Source organism: Sabethes cyaneus, chromosome 3, assembly GCF_943734655.1.
Source record: "Sabethes cyaneus chromosome 3, idSabCyanKW18_F2, whole genome shotgun sequence".
In the NCBI taxonomy this organism is placed as follows: Eukaryota; Metazoa; Arthropoda; class Insecta; order Diptera; family Culicidae; genus Sabethes; species Sabethes cyaneus.
Genome location: NC_071355.1, coordinates 54,837,130 through 54,853,590, shown reverse-complemented (window position 1 = coordinate 54,853,590; position 16,461 = coordinate 54,837,130). Strand labels below are relative to the sequence as shown.

General features: G+C 38.0%; 1 protein-coding gene across 1 annotated transcript in view; it reads left to right on the top strand.

The window, feature by feature from the left end:
* The window catches only part of LOC128744384 (RNA-binding protein Musashi homolog 2), an 82,689-nt gene extending 71,238 nt beyond the window's left edge, over positions 1 to 11,451 (top strand). Inside the window, exons 3-7 of the mRNA XM_053841364.1 lie at positions 6,259 to 6,378; positions 6,457 to 6,790; positions 6,858 to 7,513; positions 7,574 to 7,894; positions 11,194 to 11,451. Of these exons, the coding sequence (XP_053697339.1) occupies positions 6,259 to 6,378; positions 6,457 to 6,790; positions 6,858 to 7,513; positions 7,574 to 7,894; positions 11,194 to 11,218 (1,456 nt within the window). The 3' untranslated portion in view covers positions 11,219 to 11,451. The remainder of the gene's footprint in view (positions 1 to 6,258; positions 6,379 to 6,456; positions 6,791 to 6,857; positions 7,514 to 7,573; positions 7,895 to 11,193) is intronic.
* Positions 11,452 to 16,461: the final 5,010 nt, after the last annotated feature.

Here is a 16,461-nt window from a genome sequence, read left to right as displayed (position 1 = left end):
GATTCTCACAGTGCGATTTACCAGCGCAAAACAGGTTAATAGCGGAGAGGTGCATGTTCTGTTCGTGTATGTGTTAGCCAGTCTGGCCAGCAAGCTTCAACGGGCGAGGACGTGCGTGCGTATCCTTAGCGGAGGGTAGCATCCCTTTTTCGTAATAATCATTTAATATCCCTAGCATTGTGTTTAATCTATAAATAAACGAGAACGCACTGCTCGGATACGGATACGGGGTCAAGGGGGTGTGTTTAACGCTTTACATGAGTCGTTACCGTTTTGTAGGATACACCAATACATGGGTGTTAGGAATTGCAAGGATGTGCCGTACTATTCTGTTCCATAGGTTATTGCGCTTTTGCTAGATATGTATTTTAAAAGGCATTGCTACTGGTACGAGATAGCACATCGACGACAATATACATGTATTCTGATGTAGAGATGACGTAAACGAGTAACATAATTTGCCATAGGATATATTGTTCCTTTCGGGATGCGTGAAAGTGCTCCTGAGTGGCTCTTTAAACAAATGTTTTAATGAAAGCGATCTGCTACCGTTCTAGGCGCTGTACTATGCAATGCAGCGTAAAGGGAGTGGGTTGTATGTGTGTAAAGATAATGAATTAAATTGACATTTTAAGACGAACATTGTTAAATAGAAAATGTACACGTTTTTTTCCACCGGCAAGGGTTGACGGAAAAACTTCACGCTGGCACCAGTTTTTTTTCATTCCCATCCCAGCTCGTAATCCAACAAGCGCCACTCAAGCCGCGGATTTGAGAGACTCGATGCTCGATTAGCTATCGTTCGTTTCTTATCGCACCTTTGGCACGTACAAAATGGCGTTCTAGTAATGGCGAGCTTCGAGTCGAGCAAAAAAAGAAAAAAGAAAAAGAAAATCGATAGCCGGTGAGGCTCGGCTAGGTCAAGTTTGTCCCAAAAACATAATTAGCTGGCTGGAAATTGATTCCAGAATGGAGTAATTCTATTAAAAATTGTTATTTTAAACATAATGCAACTGATACGAGCACTGATACTGCCGTTTTAAAACATAAATTCAATTCGTAGAATTTTTTCTGTGCCGGGCGCCATCTTGATTCAATCACCGCTGGTTGACTTTGAAATGCAACGTTTCTTGAACTGTGTTAGATTATCCACATGCTTCATCTCGTTCAATAGTAGTTTGCATTCCTCAGTAAAATAATCCAAGATTTCGCGTTACCAAGCGGACGACGGCTGGAATTTGGGCACAGCCAAATATGTCCACATTTTTTTCGATGGCAGGCTATCCGTGGAGCAGGTTTCTCGTTGGTACCGCTAGAATCAATGTAAATGTCCCGAAACAACAGTAAGCTAAGAAAAGTACTGCTGTGACAGGACAATATAATCGTTTTCTAGCAAAAGTCGAAACCTGAAGACATCCACTGGGCTCTCGAGGGGTAAATCAGCCGGAGATCATCTCGTCGAATCGAAATTTGCACAGTTCCTTCGGATGAGGAAATATCACTTTTGGCATCTAGGGCGTGACTGGAATCGATTTTACGTTTTTACGGCTCAATTTTGCACTAGACACACTGAGAGGCTGACGATGGTTAGCTAACTGAACTGCTAATACAGCCATTTATCATCGGAATCCACCCTCGAAGGGTAATTTGGGTCAGACTCCAGAAGTCTGGCTGGAACTTCAGTAAGGCCAAAGCAGGAGTCATTTTCGTCCAAGAGCGAGGTGCGAACGTATGAACACTTCAAGTCTACTGAATCGACTAGGGATGGTTCCCTTTATCCGGCTGATTTCCCGGTGGTGTCATGACAACACGTACAAAAAGGCATATCCGAGACGCACACACACATTGAAACGGCACTTCGAGGAGCATGCGCCATTGTTAGCAGGCACAGGACTCGGCTTCGGCTAGGACTCTGGCCTGTTTATGCAAGGTTGTACCCTCCGATATGCGTGCGTGTGTCGAACGTGGTGAAAGTTCCCCTGCTAGGGCAACCAGTACACGCAGCTAAATACCCTGCCAGTAATCTTGGTCACCCTAACCCTATGGATCGTCAGTTGTCGATCAGAAAAGCCATTCATCGCTCTCCGTAGAGATTGCCTTGCTGGGACATGAGCACACCCCTATTTTATGCATGTGATGTGATGAAAATGTACGAAATGCCTCGTGTAGGAACAGCAGTATAACACCGCTGAGAGTAGGGCACACGGACTGAACGGACAAGAAAATCGATTTTCGAAAGGACCAAAAGCGCACACTCGACCAATGTATGTGTGTGTCTGACTGTGTTGGTTCCTAGTCGCTTCGGCGCGTAGACAATGGGGAAATTCCCCGGCTCGTTAGGACACCGAAGTGTCCTGCCGTCGTCGTTCTCCTCCTCCTCCTCGGTGGCTGTGCCACCGCTACACGCGCAGATTCACAATAACTTTTTTTTCTGTGGGGACAATGCGAGAGATCAAAGTCTGCCAGCTTCTGGTATTGTCAATTTTTTTTCAATGGTTAGAAACTATTAAATCAGGCCGAAATTTTCATTAAATTATTTGTCTAGTTTTTACCGTTAGAATGGGTGGGATGCTTAAGCTCCATCATCAAACGGTGTTCGATGTTCTAGCCAAGGGTCACGTGTTGTTTTTCTTGCAAACAAGAAAAAATTGATCAACATGCAACGGTTTACTTGCCTGGAACAAATGCTTTGCTCCCGTTCTAGTTTTGAAATTTATTGACTTCGACGTAACACCGACGATGTCGGTTTCGGAACTTACGTCACGGAAAAGCTTACTAAATTGAGGTCGTTTTGTTCTCTGAAACGTGTTGAAGCAACAGAGTGTAGTAGATTTGCTACCTCAATAAACTAGCGCTTTATACAGGGGGCTACGAGCGTTGCAGTTTGACACGCAATCCCTTGAATCCGCGATTATTTTCGCTTTCGTTGAGCATCAAGTCTCTGTTGAAACTAATAGAATTTGCCTTGGACAGCTGATAAAAACAATGTCAATAACGTTAAAGCATTAAGTTGGCATTTTAGTTTATGTTTCATTTTTCGCTTGTAACTCAAAATTATTAAACCTAAAGAACCAACACCAAACAGAAAGTTTATTTTTTAGGACATTTTTGAAGTACATTATTCATCCATCTTGACAATATGCCCCCATTTTTAAAATCGTATTGCATAATCAACTAACTTTTGTTTATTTTTGGTACCAGATGGGTCATTAAATACATTGATTCGCTATTCTCACCTTCATTTTCTGCGGGTTCATAACGTCCATGGTGTCCCATGTATAATTTTTTCTGTTGAGGCTGTCGTGTAGCAAAGAAAAAAAAAACAAACAAACAAATTAATGTTTCCATCACGAAATCACACCACGCACCATTTGTCTAGACGTCAACCTACCTGACATCGGGACGGGTGAGGAACGAATACGTGCTAAATCCGCAGACACCTGTTACGGCAACCCCGATGATGATGACCAGTGGGAGAACCTGTTGTATGTGGAAGACAATTTGGATAAAACTTCATCAGTCAGAATCTCGCACACTGTTTTTTTTTTTGTGTTTGAATATTGAAACTAAAATTCTCGAACAACAAGTGCGTCGCCTCCCGCGCCCTGCTCAAGCAACCACGGGCGTGCCAAGGCTGGGCCACTCTGGGGCGAATGTACCATCTTTCGTTTAAAATCTGATTTTCCGGTGATGCCATATATTTAATTAAATTACTGTTTTTTCTTCATAGGTTAAGTTCTGTTAAACTAAAGTATATGCATGGATACTAATGTAAATGGGGGATTTTTCAAAATTATCGTGCAGTTTAGGTCGAAAAGTCTTAGCATTTTATAAAATTTTGAACATGGGCATAACTTGTGGACTTCAATAATTTAAAATTCTCAAAAAACTTCAATTTTTGGACGTTGTTTATTTCCCAAGTTTGTATAATGTTACAAAATTATCATGAATTCGTAAACATAAAAATTATGTTTATTCGTTTTTGAGCTAAAAATTCAATGTTCAATCATGACAAAGATGACTCAGAAATAGCATCAAACTAGAGTTCAAAAAAGAGCACTGTATTCAAAAGTAATACAAGTGACATAAATTTATACAAATATGATTTAAAAATAATAAATTGATGAATCATATTTCCGGAATATTGAAAAATCGCCATAATTTGTATGAAAAGCTGTACCTGTTTTGAACTCGAAAAAGCCCCAAAATAACGTAGAACTGACGCAATAAATACCTACGCCAAAATAACAAAATTGACTCACAAATATCGCAATAATGAAACAAAAATGATCTGTCAACAGTATTGCGACATTTGTCCCTGTTTAGACTACCCGTGTAAATCGGATTATCACAGTCGAATCTCGCACACAATTTCGCTCGAGGAAAATGAAGTGAAAAAGAAGGGAAAGAAGGAAAAAAGTCAAACTCATAACTTGATTAATCTAAAAGCCTTTCTATTGTCTGTTAATCCGAGCAATCTTCAGAAAGATAAACCAAGTCGAACCTAATGGACGAAAAATTTGTCCGCAGATGATGAGTGAAGACCAACAGTAGCTCGCAACGTCCGGACTAACTCGTGTTTAAAAATCTTTATACTTATTTCGCCGAAAAACGTCGATTAAATCGAATAACCATTGCGGTGGCGGCGATTATCTGAAATCAACAATACTTAATGTTTCAAATCATGAGTGCGACGCTTTGAATCATGCTTTATAAAAGATGAAAAACAATATATAAAACATAGTAATTTAATAACGGTAAAGATTACATAGAAACCACACATTGTAAAAAATTATACAAAAATGAAGCGAAAATAGACGCAAATTGATACAAATAAAAATACGAAAATGATACGAAAGACTTACAAAAATGACAATAAAATGACGCACAAATTTTCATAAAAATTTAACTCAAAAATATACAAAAAACTTTTCAAAAAATACACAAATATGATACTAAAATGACTAAAATAGTATGCAAATCAGATAAAAAAAATGCACATCAACGATCTACATAAAGCCAAGATGGTTAAAAAAAGATGCAGAATTAATAAATTTCACAAAACTGACACGAAAGAGATATAAAAATGACATAAAATTACAAAAACCGCACAAAAGTCAAAGATATTACGAAAACAAGTCGAAAATTATGCAGAAATGACATAGGAATGGTTCCAAAAATGTCGCTAAATTAATAGGAAAACAGCACAAATTGACGTAAAAATGAAAAGAGTGACAAACAAATATTAAAAATAGTACAAATATACAAAAAGATACTAAAAATACACAAAAATTATAGAAATGCAATACAAAAATAATAGAAAGAGATACAAATATGATTCAAAAATACCTACAAAAATGGTAAAAATATTATATAAGGCCATTGCAAATAATTTTCAAAGTTTTTGTCACCCCTCACCCCCCCCCCCCCCCCTTTGGAAATTGGATTGAAAAATCGGGGGACAAAAAAATAATTTGTAGGATATGAGTTAATTTTTTTATAAAATTTGAAAATTGAGTGTACGAGTTGAGTTAACGCTTCTAGCACGAGATAGAAATGGAAGTTCAAACAGTGGAATTTCCGAAACTCGGCCAAAAAAAATTTCTTTTGTTTTTGTCTTTCTACGAACAAATTTTTGCATGAAAAATAACAATGTATTTATTAAAAGCAAGAATAGATTTGGTTTTCACGTTTAAACTTTAAGCAAAAAGCCTAAAATCCATATTTTTTTAGCTCGATTAAAAAATTCTCTTTGTTTTTTTTCGCCCACCCCCTTCAGTGGCCCAACACCGGAGGGACAAAAGCTTTTTTAAATATTTGTAATGGCCTAAGTGGGATACACGAATTACATAAATATGATACAAAAATCTACAGAAACGACAAGAAAATGACACAAAAATAGCACAACAATGATAATAAGACATACAAAAATGAAATATAAAAATAAAATGAAAAAGTTCACAGATAGTTTAAAAGTTGATTGAAGTCTGTCAGTAAAGATGGGTCAAGTTTTAGAAAGACGTTTAAGCCCAAAGCTATGCTTTTTGTATCAACACAAGTAGCAAAACCGATCTACTGCAATATGTAAAATTTGGAACCCCCCTCCCCTTTCCACCATGCTCTGGGCACGCTAATGTTGTATACTCAGCTCAACTACTTCTGTGTCGCCGCCCGTCCGGCTCGCTCGCCCGCGATATTTGCCCATTAATTAATCGTTGCTTTCTTTCCCTCTCGTGTTTCGTGCACTTCTACTTGCAGCGCTGGAACCTTGGACGCAAGCGGCCTGCTCGAACATGACCTACACAACGGACTGGTGCCAATCAAAACAGCGAACCTACTCACCCCGCAAGCGGCTGCCGTCGTTGCCCATCAGAACAGGTAAATCAATAATAATAAACAGTCGAACACCGTTTACAATTTTGAACTTGATTTTTAACCGAATGTCGCTCGAAACAGAGATCAACAACAACAGCAACAACAACAGCAGCAGCAACAGCAGCAGGTGCAGCAGCAACAGCAATTGCAACAGGAGCAGAAAATTCTGGCCAACAGTCAGCTCACCTTGGTCAGCAATGCCGCGACAAATACCTGCAACAATATGACAAAAGCCAACTCCACTAACGGCAGTTCCTCGGGACGATCAACGCCGAACAGCAGCAGCGATCCGGCACCCGGTAAGCTGTTTGTCGGTGGTCTCAGCTGGCAAACGTCGTCGGAAAAGTTGAGCGAATATTTCGGCATGTTTGGCAAGGTAACCGATGTGCTGATCATGAAGGATCCCATCACGCAGGTAAGTTCACTTCTTATTAAGATATTTTAGCGGGTGGTTAACAAGTCTCTAATTTCCTGACTTGCAGCGAAGCCGAGGTTTCGGATTCATCACCTTTCAGGAGCCAAATAGCGTAGACAAAGTTCTCCAAGTGCCAATCCACACGCTGGATGGGAAGAAAATAGATCCGAAACATGCAACTCCCAAGAACCGACCGAAAACACAGTCGAACAAAACGAAGAAAATTTTCGTGGGAGGTGTCTCGCAGGATACTTCCGCTGAAGAGGTTAAGCAATATTTCAGCGTATTCGGTAAGGTTGAGGAGACAGTCATGCTGATGGATCAGCAAACGAAGCGTCACCGGGGCTTTGGGTTCGTCACATTCGAGCACGAGGACGTGGTGGATCGGGTGTGTGAGATTCATTTCCATACCATCAAGAACAAGAAAGTTGAATGCAAAAAGGCCCAACCGAAGGAAGCTGTGACTCCCACTGCTCAGCAGCTGCTGCAAAAAAGAATCATTTTGGGTAATTTGGGACTGCCGATCGCGAATCCGGCAACAGCTCGCCTAGTGGGAGCTGCTCAGGCTCAAGCCCCACTCGTAAGCCAACTGGCTAATCCACTGATGGTGCAAGCGCAGGCCCAGGCTGCCCATCAAGCGGCCGCTGCGGCCGCAGCCATGCAGGTTCAGAATGGATTCGGCAAAGTGTTCACTACATATCCACCTACATTGCATAGCTTTAGGTGAGTTCAGGTGTAAATTTTTACTTTGATATTTGAATTAAATCGTGAATCTTCTTATAGGTACGCACCATATCCGATGCCTTCGGCTGCTGCGCAGCATGCCGCAGTAGCTGCCTCGGCAGCCACACAGCTTACTGGTGCACAAGCTGCAAGCCAATCTCTTCCGCATGCCCAATCGATAGCTGGAGCCACCGCTCAACCGGCACCGCAGCAGCCTACCGCCACCCCTCAACAGGCAGCTCAGGCAGCTGCTACTCATCATCAACTTGTCCCCGCAGGCCTTGCGGCCGGAGCCAATCCCTATCAGGGATACAGTCTGGCCAATGTCGATATGTCGAGCTTCCAGAACGTGGACTGGGGCTCGATGTACGGCATGGGAATGTATGTATAATTTTCCGCTTCCCCCTTTTAGTAATGTTCTTAGTGCTTTCTCACCGAGCAACTTAAAAGCAACCTAGTAAACAATAACGGTTCATTGTTCGTTTTTAATGTGTGGACAAACATAACACTTTGCAAAAGTGAGACGAATTTCAGTATCAGAAAGGTTCATCCCTTCATCATCACGCGACCAGCTATCGCTCTACCTATACCAGTAAATAAGGTCGCGTGATTCGTGTAACAGTAACAGTCGAACTATAATAACTTTCTGTTTCATTTTATGCTTAGTCTAACGTTTGTTTGTAAAGAGTAGTATTGTTTCGTAAACCGGGAATGTCGGAGAGTTTTTTGTATGAAACTGTTTAATGAATACTCCAACACTAAGCTTCCGAATCAGTCGTAAAACACTACTTAAGATTTAGGTTTCATATCGTAGCAATAATGGTACCCTACATAATGTATGTTTATATTCAGAAAAGCTCTTGTCCATTCCAAAATACTACATGAAAAGCAACTGCCTATCATTTTACTTCGTTAGCACCTAATCGCAAAGCGTTTGTTTCCCCTAACTCTTTCTCTATGTATCCATGTTTCTTAACGTGAGATTGGTTGCAACTTATTGCTCAGTAGAATGAAATCAAGATAGCAGCGTGTAACTTGGCAGTAGCTAGTTAGGAAGATGCCCGCATCGACGACACTTGGCCGGCAGTGAAGTTAACGGTTACACGAAAAATAGGAATAGCTAAATGGATCTCATGAACAAAACAAAACAAAAATAGCACTCATTAATACAATAACCTAGTTTGAATCAAATCAACCTCTAATTATTTTTAAGGCCTTTTGCATTGTTTTGGGGCCAGTATTCTTAACTCTAGTAGCTATTCTCACAAGTTAATATTCTCGGTTTGTTCGTTAACTCCTAGACACATCTGTCGCTTTGTATAAATATTACTCTAGCCTCCTTAAGATTTATTATTTTTTCTAGTTTTCAAATTTATTGTTTCTTTTGCCCTCCACTCTCCCCTGGAAATGATCGACTTTTGCTCGGTTCATTCGGTTGACCTTGGCAAAACTCGATCATTCATCCTAAATAAACCAACCCAGCAAGATCTTGGTTTCATTTCATTGATATTCCTCATCGTTCAATTGAGATTTTATGTTTCAACCTATCATAATAGTATTGATTAGTTTGACTTCTTACGTTTCTATATGTGTGGAAACTTACGCAAAAAACGAGCATCTAATTATTGCAGTATTCCCTCTAGCATGTAGTTACTTACGTGGTATACCACAAGTACAAATAAAATTCGGATAAATTTTATTTTAGTTTAGCTTTTACGTTTATCTGTGAATGTGTGATGGATGGTGTATTTATGTCATTTGTTTTAACTTGCTTACTTTATTCACTTGCAATGCATTTTCACTACCTACTTAGTGTGGCGGCAGTACGTATGAGCCACCTTTTAGTTTAAGTTGGTTTGATTCTAACTTCGAAGGCCGAACCGTGACCATATGTATGGTGTATAATACCACTATCAATCAGTCCAACTTGTTTTTATTTCAATGCATTTCGTCGATGACCGTGTCATTAGCTTTTCATTGTAGTTTCGTGTATTATTTGAGTTAGCAGTGTATATTATGAAGGGATTATTTAATAATTATCCAAAGCTGACAATTTATCATAACAACGCTTTTATCTAATTTATGTTTAGTTTTAGTGCTTACGTTCTTAATGAAATATCTATCTATCTACTTTATTTTTTTTATTTTCCAAATAAACTAAGCAACAAATCCACACTCTGTGTATTTTTATTTTTACTAATTTTTCGCTGCGAAAATGCTAAACTAATCACAGAACAACTCTGTCCACTGCACTGTGTAAACTACATTCCTCACCTAACATATATGTGTGTTACTACCTGTATCTAGAGTATGTATTGGCGGGAAAATTGCGCTACCGTTTCCCTTCGAAACAGATCCGTCAGCTGTTCGGCGGATCATGTCCGCACATAATTAGCGCCTGTTTATGTAACACTATATATCCCGTGCGTTGCGGATTCCTGCCTGGCTGAGTCGAAAGAAAGGCAAAACGTGAGTGACACTGAGCTCATTCCCTGTCTGACGGGTCCAACGGGGCAAAATCGTATCGTTTTGTTTCAGAATGTTTCGGTCTTTAATTAAAAATCCGCGCATTGTTGCTCAGCAGCGGACGGAGCAATTCTAGGTGCAATTAGCAAACGGTTCAACTTGACCCTCTCTGATTTGAATGAAATTTTGCACGTGTCAGGAAGGAAAGCATTCTTTTTTCATAGATTAATCATATTGTTAATATTGTTTGTAGTGGACCGGTGTCCAAGCAAAAGTTGCAGAAAAAATGTACATCGATTTCCTGCAAATTTTTATTTTTTTTTCTGAGAATAGATGGAGCAATCATCCTAAAATCGGGTTTTAGAAGAAAAACTTTTGAGGTATTTATCACCATATCATTTTTATTTGTATGAATCAACATAATTATATTATTTTTATATTGTTAGTATTATTTCGTGTTATGATTTTTTAAAAATTTCGCTTGTTTTAAAAACATACTTCGTTTTCAACAATTAGTCTTGAGTTGTTATGATTGATTGACCTAAGAAAAATGAATAAGCTCCTTTTCTGAAGTCATGCTGAACGTTTCATTCGAATCGGAAGGTGGTCATGCAAGATGTTTCAGTTTTTCCTGGCAGCTTTCACCTACTATTACAGCAGATTACGGCGCGATGATATCGGTTTTACCCCATTGCACCGCACACGAGCGAGTCGGCTGCTGCTGTACACGAAAGGTTGACATTTAAATCATTCATGAGTTATTATAGGAGAATGACTAGAAAAATTACAACGATGATACGTTCCGGCCGTCACCGGCGGTATTTGGCAGTTCTGGTGCATTTCGCTTTGGCAGTTTGGGTTATTAATAGACTTACTTTGATTTCACTCTGTTGGCAGTCGGACCAATATTTACGGCTATTTATAGCTCGGTTTTCCACTTTGGTGTTCTGCTCTTTTACTTAAAACAAATGGGCTTGGAAAACAAGTGTCATCACGTTGCCGAGCAACACTTTCAATCAATCGTATGTAACTTAACTATTAATAATGCAATTTTTGGGCTGATTTAACTACTAGCATGAAAAGCTTCAACCGTTATATTTCCTGTACAGCTAGCCTCTGGAAACAGCTAACAACCAGCATCAACTAATCAATTCTAGTCGCCTATCCTATCATTTTACATGATTTGTTTTCCTTCGTTTCTCGCCCAATTGCAGATTGTTTTCCGAGGCACACTGTTGAGTGAGTTGCGTTGAGCGATTCGAGGCTAATCCTGCTCGTTCATACATAGTTCAAAAGTAGAAGCAGGAGCCATTCCAACCTTAGTGTATAACTTGGTCTTTCACTTTCCCGCTTTTACGATTGGTACCATTGAATGCGAACGGGAATCTTTCGAGAACGGAAGTGCCGAAACGAAAAAAAAACTGTGCCAGTGTGATAATTGCGGCAAACTGCGTAAGTGTGATAAGGTCCTTCCCTGCTAGGTTGTGCCAGCTTGGGTCTCTCTCTGTCTATTTAATTGTGGATAGTAGTATACTACCTACTTTATAAGTAAATGCAGCATGCGCGCGCCGCACGGATGTGTGATGCAGGGTTCGGTCCTTTCCGATGTATCAAGACTGTCTTGTTTCCCCTTAACTCGTAGTGACTTAGTGACACTTGGATAATTTTAACCTTAGAGTTTTAAGTTTGCGAAATTAGATTGTAAAGCGTATCATTTTAGGTTAGGTAGAATATGGCTGGAGCGGCTTTTCCAGTTCTTTCTAGGCAGCAATGCAGGCGATGATGCATTCTTCAACTAGCTAGATCGTTTTCAAAAGCGGGCCGGTTTTTTTATGGGGAGTACAATCAAGAGTTTTAAAGCGAGGAGAGTGTGGTTTCGGGCAAGTGGATGTCAAGTGTCATTTGTGTTTCGCTGTTATGTTGTGCTTTTTATACGTTATAATTTGCACAAGTGATTTGATTTTAAAAATATTGGTTAGAATTGATTGTTTTAAATTGTGAATACTAATTATGTAAGATCTTTTAGGCATCTTTTTATATTACAAAAACTTATTCCATTCCATTTTTCAAGTTTTGGTTTATAATATTGACAACGCCCCTACATTCATTGTGAAAACATTGTCGAGATTAATATAATTTTAAGTCATTTTTCGAACAAAGACCTACTTATACCGTCATTAATGTGACGGTCGCCATATATGCAGTATTTCATACAGAGATGCTAAAATAGTTTATTTGTAGTTTTTGTTCATGTAGCGGCTTTTTTAATTCATTACCAAAAAAAGTAAATAATTAGACGCTCGTGTTTCATTTTAAATTCTGCACGTTCCTGTTACTTTTATCAATTTGTTTATGTAAGATAGAAAAAAAATCCCCGCTTATCTATTTCCCTTTCTTTGTTAGCACGGCCTTTGTTTTGGCAGCATTTTTGGACTGTAGACTAATGAAGTCCCCTTTCAGTGGAGTTCGCAGTCGTCAATATGTGTAGATATTCCCGAAAGCGCAGTATCACTTCTTTTCTATTCCGTCTGTCTTGATATCGATTGCTTTCCCGTTTTTAGTGTTTTATATCCATAGCACTCGGGTGCATGCTGTTGAGTTGGATAACAAGCAAACAAATCCGCTGCAGCTGCAACCGACTGATGGATAATTCCACAGCAAACAAAAAGGGTTCTGCTGTTTTCAATGATTAAAATTTTATAGTTTCAATTCTCACCTTGAAGTATAAGTTTGTACGGGATTGCATTTCCCAAAAAACCCGCAATTAGACATAGTAAATAAAACATGAATAGTACTGTTTCGATTGTAGGATTTAGTAGAGTATTATCTTTTATTTATATACCCATTCGATAAACGAGCCGAAATAGCAAAAGTAGTTTTCGTCTCCTATTATAAAACGGTTTAATTCAGTATCGCAGCCAACCAGCATGATTATTTTAGTTCCAGTGGAGTTTACACCTTTTAATGATAAACTTTTTTGACGTTCGATTAAATTGTTGATGTACATTTCTTACAGTTTTCGACAATTGATAGTAGTTAGTGTATTTTAACTTGAAGTATTGATTGACTAAATCCCTCTGTATTATGACAATATCCACCGTTTTAGCGTATTATTTATATATAGATGTTCACATCCTAACCTAATACTGTTACTAGGAAGACTTGTGAAGCTAAATTGAACATATCCATTAACTATGCGTATAAAAAAAAGCTAATCGAACAAACAATTCAAAGCATTGAAAAAGAGTTATATATTCCGAATTACTGAGATTAATAAAGACAACGTTCTTCCATAGGCAAGTTAAGTACATAAGTGATGTCAGAAAATCAAATTTAGCTATACCTGATAAAATTATTAGTAGAAAAAAAGAAAACATTCGATAACAAAAAAAATAAAATAAAGATGCGCAATGCGCGCGTACCCTTTCGGTGCGCGGATGTGATCGAAAAGTACATTTCAACCCGGAAATTGCGGGTAGCAAACCAACTGTTTACACCTCAATGCTGTTGCTAGTTACGTTAGTCGTTGGATTTCGAACTGCGAAACGCGTGCAAACTTATATTTCTTAGGATGATTCGATACAGCAACAGCCGTGATTGATTTTTGAGAGGTTGAATTTTGAGTGCACCAAAAACACTACAAAAATATCTTTCTTCGCTGTTTGAGTTTAAAATAGACACAATTAAATGTGGTGGGGTAATTAAAGCTATCGTAAAAAAAACGTTTTCAGATTCCTTGTCGTTTATCGGGAACTGTTGTTACTGTTTGTTATTCATGTAAAAAGTAACAAATGTACAATTACAATTACTCACACAAATATGCTCAAAAAATAAAACAGACAGTTGCGTGGACCAAACCAAACAAAAACGCAAAAGCAAACGATACGAGACAGAACAATCCCATGTAGCTGGTAACTCAAGTCTTCTTAAAATTGAATTTAAATCTAGAGAACAACCGACAAAATAACATAAAATAAAACAAGAAAACAAGAGCTTTTATGGCAAGGACAAACGTTGTGCAACCGATCATTACATGATTTATAAAATAACAAATTAGAAAAGAAAGAACACTGTATGAAAAATATCCCATCGAATTTTGAATTTTGCAGTTTTGATCAATTTTAAAACAAACGTAGTAAATAATCTAACAGCAAATAGGCATGCGTGTATATAGACAAAAGAAAAACAGTGAATTAAAGCTGAGTGTTGGACTAATAATTACCAACTCCAAGTAAAACACAATCTTTTAAGAAATGCTACAAAAATGTTACTCTTATTTCAAAGGGTATAAAGCCATACAGAAACCAAGCAAACAAACAAACAAAACAGGATTTAATTTTACTCAAGCCAAGTCAGTCAAAGTAGGTTAATCACCAGTATTTAAAGCTAGCGTGCGCTGAAATAGTTATTACAAGAACTATAAACTTCGCTGGGCAGTGATTGCAATTGAAAGTGGCAACACGCCTAATTAATAAAACAGAGGAAAAACTCATCATCTAGAATGCTCAACTGAAATGCGGTTGGCAAAACCCATTAACCGGCAGCTTTTCTACGCACTTTTCCTTCTTCAATCTCCCGTGTACAGGTACAGGTACAGGTACAGCCAGGGACACATCACATCACAGAATACCGCGCTGACTTCTCTCACTTGTATTTTAATTGTAGGCTACAAACAACAACACACAAAACACAAGCTCACGCCGCGCATACACGAACTAACAGAAAAATGCAATCACGATAGACTTTTTCCTCACATGTCGCCAACTTGTACCGAAACAAAAAATTAAAGCAACAAAAAAAATCAACAAAAAAAAACTAAACTAGACAGAAACGATAACGTTTTCTCAAGCAATCTCTGTATTAGGAAAGTAAATCGACGGGAAGCTTTTAACTGTGGAAAACTCTATTCTTGGAACAAAAACAAACAAACAAACAAAAAATGAACACAGCGTCATTTAGCTACTAATAGTTGTTATTATACATATATTTGTGGAAGCAATACTTTAGGAAAATTGCGTTCAAATGTTCCTGTTCAATTCTACTGCGCAAACCATGCGTTTTTGTAATTCGGAGTAAAGTTTACGCATTGGTTTAAGTAGTTTTAAAGTTGATGGCGTTTTACTCAAGGTTTTCTCCTACATATAAAGAATGTATGTGGGTGAAGATGGAATCTAAACACCTTTTTTCATGCCGTCAACGTCTGCGTTATTCTCTATAACTTTTTTACGTTAAATCTCATGATCGTATGATCAGCCTTGAAAAATTGGATTTTATTACTTTATCACCCAACAACGTATGATTCAAACACAGTCAGTGAGTTAAGAGCAATTTTAACGTTTAAATCAGACAAATGTAGTCGGTTTTATCCATCTTATCAATTTTTAACGAAAGCTATAAATGCATATGCTGGCTGCTATCCTAAATTTTTTATTATTGTAATATTGTTTTAGAAGAAAAAGCATTCTCCACCGGTTCGACAGCAAATTTAAATAGTCGTTTTTTTATTTCTATTATAGTCACTTGGCCCATTCGTGATTTATTTGTGGTTGGGGTTTGAACTCGACGTGGCAGACGTAAATACTAATCATTACACTTGAGGCTTGAGTTGGAATTCATATTCCAAATTTCAATTAAGTGCATAAAAATTAGTATTCTAAAGCAATGTGGTTAAATTTCATCGCGATGGTTGGTCATTGCCATCTCATCATTGATTCAAATCTCGATAAATGATAACTCTCTCTTACGTATTCGCTCGCGAAAAATCACCGACACAAAAGTTGGTGAAAAAATATGAATTGATTACGCTCTCAAATAATTTCTCGGTATCACGATCTTGCACTCATTGTTCATCACTGTTAATAAGCCGAGAGAGATTTTGTATTTTGAATGTATGTAATCGTGTTTGATTATTGCATCTCCTGCGATCAATTCATGCATGAAAAAACATGACTGTTAATTTGCTTTTCTATCACTCTCATAAAAGAATTGCCAGAGAATTTAACGTTTTGGAATCATCTTTGATAGTATGTATTTAGAACCGAATCAGTACTTTTTTCATCGAATAGTAACACTGCTTTATAGTTTCTTGAGAATACAAGAAACATTGTTTAAATACCAGACAAAAAGAAGAGGTCCCAAATAAAGCCCTTGGGGGACACCAGAAGTGACTTGAATTGAATGGCTGGCTGCTACCCTAATTTTTTTTATTTTAGAAATAATTTCGAAAAAAAAAGCATTTTCCGCAGATCCGACAGTAAATTTAAATAGTTTTTTTGCATGGAATATAGGGAACTTGGGAAATCGTGATTTGCAAAGTTGGGATTTGAATTCGAAGTGAGGTGCGTGAATACTAATCACCAAACTGGGCTTGATCCCTAGATATACTTCATCTTCTAATTTATAATTATTCACATAAAAATTAAAAAAGTTGAGAATTATAAAAAAGTTGATTGAAGAATTGATTGATGTACAAATTATTATTA